At 46.7% G+C, this 5,487-nt stretch overlaps 1 protein-coding gene across 1 annotated transcript in view; it reads right to left on the bottom strand.

The window, feature by feature from the left end:
• Positions 1–2,231: 2,231 nt before the first annotated feature.
• REL (REL proto-oncogene, NF-kB subunit) overlaps positions 2,232–5,487 on the bottom strand; it is a 29,812-nt gene continuing 26,556 nt past the window's right edge. The window contains exons 8-10 of the mRNA XM_027738703.2: positions 5,374–5,442; positions 5,188–5,262; positions 2,232–4,824 (exon numbers count right to left, since the gene is read on the bottom strand). Of these exons, the coding sequence (XP_027594504.1) occupies positions 4,112–4,824; positions 5,188–5,262; positions 5,374–5,442 (857 nt within the window). The 3' untranslated portion in view covers positions 2,232–4,111. The remainder of the gene's footprint in view (positions 4,825–5,187; positions 5,263–5,373; positions 5,443–5,487) is intronic.

The following is a 5,487-nucleotide window of genomic DNA, read 5'->3' as shown; positions in this document are numbered from 1 at the left end:
CCCTCCCTCACGTCAGATTTCTTTTGAAACTCTTTATATTGGATGCTACAGCTCTCCTTATCTGGATGCAGGTAGCACCGAGTTACCTGAAATCCCAACTCTTTCTGAGCACTGTTCCTGCAGGAAATCCCAAAAGCCAGGGAGACTGAAGCCAGCAGGACAGTGCTGGAGCAAGTCTCCCTGCTGGCTGCTTTTTGGTCAGGGTTAGTTTTAGAGATGGGCAAATTTATCTCGCAAAGGGCAAAAACATTTTTCAGAGGAAACCTTTGCACTTAAAACCAAGTTTTTCTAATTTAAAAACATGGGCGACACTTCCTAGAAACAACAGCTGGGGCCTCGTGAGCCCTCCAGCCTGGCCACAGTCCTCTCCTGGAGCAGGAATTCCCCAGTGAGTCACCATATATAAAAAGATTGGGAACTCCTGGCAGTGGTGCATGATGGGGATCTAAAGAAAAACAGGAATACCAAAGAACCTCAAAGTGCAGGCAGACACAAAACCTACCTGAGGATGTTGGAATCCAGAGACAGGGATTAAAAAGCTTTGATTTAGCAGCATAATACAATTTTTCTAACACCCTCACCTTGGATGGATGCCTGGAAGACTTGAACTTGCCTGGGATAGGGAAGATCTGAGGTTTGTAATTTGCTTATTTTAAATGTTTCCTACTAAGCACCACCTACATCTTTAGGAAGAGTCACTTTTATACCTGCATCATGTTAATCCATTAGGGAAGATGCTTCCCTGAAGTACAGAAGAGAGTTAAACTATCAGCAAGAAATTAAGGTTTGGAATTTAAGGGCTCTTCATTAATTAACATTTTGGAAATAAAGAGCATAATATTTGCCAAGACCAACCACTGCTTGGGGACGGGGAGGACGGCTGGGATGTCTTCCCTTTAATTCAGTGGTGCCAGGACCTCAGACCAGAACAGCTGCATGAGAGCTTGAGCTGGAGGCTCTAAAACTGTTCATGAATACATTTTTAAGGAGCTCCTAAAAAAATCATCTTGAAAAATTCTGCACTGCCTGTGCTGTGCTTTCCTAGCTCTCTGCAACACAAGTAATTCAGAAGCTCCTGTTTTTCTAACACAAAAATAATAGGAGCATGATTCAGGCAGCAATATTATTTTTGGTTTTAATCTTATAGCCAATATGAGCAACAGATTCCAGGAGTAGTTCTCAGATAATAATCTGTAGCCAGACAGGAAGTGTCATGAAGGATGGAAAACTAAAGAAACCGAATTCAGAAAACAAACAAAAAGAGAATTTCAGTCTCACAACTGTGATTTCTTGAAACTCAGAGTGAGCTGAAATATGATTTATAAATTCCATAAACTACAGGGAACAAAAAATGTAAACAAGGCTGTGCATTTTGGCACAACAGGCATGAGAAGAGCTGTTCCAAGGGGGAATGGAGCCAAAGGGGGAAGGAGAAAGGGCTGCTCCTGCTGTAGGTCAAGGACACACAAGGCACTTCCCTCTGCAGCTCCTGCTGCACTTGGGGGTCACGTCCCAAATCCCAGTGCAGATAAACCGGGCTATAAACATTGCCCTCAGTGTGCTGAGGACACAGAGAGGTCCTCCAAAAATTCCCAATCGTGATAAATGTCAAGCCTCCAAATGATGATGCAAATCCCTGCAGCTCTTGGGGCAGTTCCTGGGCAGGGATCATGGGCAAATATGAAACCCCGGGATGTGACCTGGGGGTTTGGACTTTGCTCCAAGGCCAGTTTCCAACAGCAGGTGACAACCCTTGGAACTGTCATGTGAGGAATATTGCAGCAATAATAATGTTCATGGTGGACTTTGGCCTTCACCTTATTTTTACCAGTAAAACACCACCTTGTGAGCACTCAAACTGATGCTTTGAGAGCAAGATTTAATCTTGTGTTTCTCCAACTGGCCACCTCCAATCCCCCTTCCATTTGGGTTTTGCCCAGAGAAAGCTGTACCAGCAGCACAAATGTGCCCAAAGCATCTGTCCCCTCCTCCCCTCTGCCTAAAAGCTCAATGGCTCTGCCACAAAACCTTCCATTGCTTGAGGTTTTGTAGTGGCCACCAGTAACTGGGAGCAGAAAATACCCAAAAAAAGCCCCAGAACGAGCAAGTGATAACCTGCCTTGTTCCCTTTTCCCTGCCTTTCCCGTGGTGAGGGATGTCACAAAGCTGAGGAGGTTGCAGAAGCTGAGCACTTGGTATAACCAGTTTTTTTTAATTACCAAACCAACTCGTTTACAAAGGAAAACAGAACTTTGAAAATATTTAATTATACAGTAAAAACAAATTGTACTATAAAGAGCTTTCTATGAAGTGAGTAAAATGTTTACATTTAATATACTTAAAACTGAGAACTTCAAAAAAAAAAAAAAAGAACTGAATAAACAACACATTTCAAACTTTCTGTGTATTTCTTTGGTCTTCCTATTGCTCAAGACTGCAGAGGAGCTGTGAGGGAAAACTGCTTTAAAACAGGGAGAGTCAATTCATGGCTTTGTGCACCTGGAGTTTGGGGAAGCAGTTTCCCAAACTTCACACATCCTACAGTGTGACTGTCACCTGTGCAATGGGGGGGGTGGATTCCAGCAGCAGCACCGGAGTGCTCCCAACACAAGGCAATGCAGGGAGGGAATCCCATAAACCACAGAGGGGTTCTGGAGCTCCTTCCTTGTATCCAACTCTATGTCTCAAGTGGCTTTTTTTTAGATTTGGGGGTGGTTTTTTGATTTTTTTGTTTTGTTTTGGGTTTTTTTATATCCAAGTGTGCTTTTTTCATTGCTGCTTTCATGGTCTGGTTTTATGTCACCAAATGGTAACAATTCAGACCCTCAAGCCTTATCTGCCCTACAGAACAGATGTATCACCTAAGAAATACTCAGACATTTCTTGCTGTGTTGCTTCTTTAAAAAATAACAGTATAATAAAGTAGCCAAGGCCCAGAGTGTCTTACCCAGCCAGTCACCCCCAGCTGGTGTCATGGAACAGCTCCTGGCTCAGGCTAAGAGGGGAGACTGGGAATCAAGTGGGAGGGAGGAAGTTCTGGTTCCTGATCCAGAGGAGAGAGGAGTGTTTTTAATTGGTACTGACTGAAATGGCTTTAAAGGTCATTAATAAGAGACGAGGCTGCCCAAGGGCTGCCCCTGGCTTTGCCCTCCTGGGAGGGGGTGGTGCTGGGGGGGCAGGATCTGAGCCTTCCTTTGAGCAGTCACTTGCATAGCAGGAAACTGCTGGGATACCTGAGGAAAAAAAGCAAGTAGATACTTGGGCTCAAGAGATTCCCGCCGTGCAAAACGCCACACACACATCACAGCTACACTCACACACAACAACTGCAGAGCAATGACAGCTTCATCCCTAAAGCAACAGGGCTTGGCTTGTAAAACAAGTGCACTCTGGATGAAGTGCAGACTTGCTGTTCCTTCTCCTGTGCAGTGATTTCCTTTACAACAGAGCTGGACTATTTAAAAATTCAAACCTTCCGGTCTTTTTAAATACATCTAACAATGACATAGTCATTAAAAAAAAAATTTCACCAGTCAATTTGCCTTCAAAGCAAATGGAGTGTGGAAAATCAATACATGTACTTGTTTTAGAAGAACAGTATTTATAGAAAGGGGGTGTGAAACCTAAACCTTTCAAGTAGGCTGAGTTGAACTTTAATATCTGTAGATGAGACTGAACTAGAGTGCTCATGTGCAGGTTTGTTTTCCTAATTTCTGTCCTATCAAAAATTGAATTCCTATAGCAAAAAATGGCTGCTTTGAAAGAACTTTAACCCTGTGAAGTATTTGAAATTTTAACCCTTCTGAAGACACCAGCTTTTACAGTCCCCAAAGGCAAGGAAGCTTTAAGTGTTACCATTTCCCTTTACCAACAGCGCCAAAATACACCTAACAAGGTACTTTTAAGGTACAGGACCCCAAACCCTACCCCCACCTCCCCCTTCTTGACGGGCACCACTACGGGCTTAAATAACTTAACTCTTATGGTAACTTAAATAACCTTAAGTTCCATCGTCAAACTTGCACAGCGACATTCTGAGGGAGAAAGCGGGGACTCCAGAAGGGTGAACGACTCCTCTCCACGCGGCGGCACCTTTGGGAAGCTCCGCCCCTCAGGGGTTGTAGCTTTGTAGGATGTTATCGAAGGGGAAGGACTGGTAGAGCTCGCCGTCGCCGTCGTAGAACTGGGCGTCTGCCAGGCCGCCCTGGTGGGCGGTGGAGAGTCTTGGCTCGCCCAGAACCTCCGGGCCTATGAAGTCGTAAACGGGGTCGGCCAAGCCGGGCTGGGAAGCGAATCCCGCGGCGCCGGCCCCGGGCGGGCCCAGCTGCAGCTGCTGCCTGGGAGCGCCTGAGTTCAGCACCACGTTGAACTTGTCGAAGTTGATGCTGGTGCAGTTCATGTCGTCGGTGTCCATGCTGACGATGCCGGAGGCGGCGCCGCCGGGATGAGCCGCGTGCACGGCGCCGCCGCCGGGAACGCTCGGCAGGTCGACGTTCGACGCCGCCGCAACTCCCAGCCCGTTGGTGCTGCTGTAATTCCGGTAAAAGCCCGAATCCTTCTCGTCGGGCCAGTTCACAGGGTCGTGGAAGGTCGGGAGGGAGCCGCTGCCGTGAGCCGGCTGAGGCGCGTCCGCGGAGAAGCTGTTGGGTGGGTGTGTGCCCAGCAGGCCGCTGGCAGAGGAGCTGTGCAGCCAGCACGAGGACAGCCCGTCCTGCTTCCCTGGGCCCACCGGGGCCAGCTGGCTGCAGCCAGGGTACATCTGACCAGCGCTGGCCAGGGATCCCAACCCAGGAATCATCAGCGAGGATGAAAACAGGTTTGGTTCTAATGGAGAGAACGCCAGGTTTAAGGATTTTTTTTTTTAAATTACGAATGGTAACAAGCAAAGAAAACACACTGCAAGGAAACACTCTGTAAGACTGCATTTCCACTTTCACACTTGCTTAGCTGCTCTCTAGGGTGGGCCCCAGATTTGTGGACAGCAGCAGAGAGCTGTGCACCTCACCCCTCTATGACCCCACGCTGAGGGTAATGGCTACAGTTACGTAAAGAACTGATGGGTTTATGTTTGTATAGTCAAAAGTATCAGCATCTTACAGGAAGAAGCCCTCCAGAGATTAGAATTTCAAGCAAAGAGGAGGGCACTGTTTGTTTCCAAGCACTGTGAGACTGTAAGCAAAAGCCTACCTTTTTTAATCATCTTCCCTTCAGGAGTGACAACGGGGAACGGAGTTACTTTGGGCCTCTCTGTTGTGTTTGATCCTGCGATGGAAGAAAGCGTGAGTCCACTCCAAATGTTTGCTCTCATACAAAACAGCTCCATCGAAATGTAAGTTCCCTCAACAAGAAAAAAAAGGCAAATATTTTCCTTACCACAGTCCTGCATGAGCTTTTGCAAAGCCAACGTTGATCTTTGCCTTTTTGCCTTGTTGCCATATGGATCTACGGAGAAAGGAGTGGAAGGGGAAAGTGTTACCGTTCTCTTGG

This window comes from Pipra filicauda, unplaced genomic scaffold (assembly GCF_003945595.2).
Source record: "Pipra filicauda isolate LSUMZ 115617 unplaced genomic scaffold, ASM394559v2 scaffold118_size2161507_pilon, whole genome shotgun sequence".
Taxonomy (NCBI): domain Eukaryota; kingdom Metazoa; phylum Chordata; class Aves; order Passeriformes; family Pipridae; genus Pipra; species Pipra filicauda.
The sequence above is the reverse complement of the archived record's forward strand: the minus strand, read 5'-3'. Positions and strand labels throughout refer to the sequence as shown.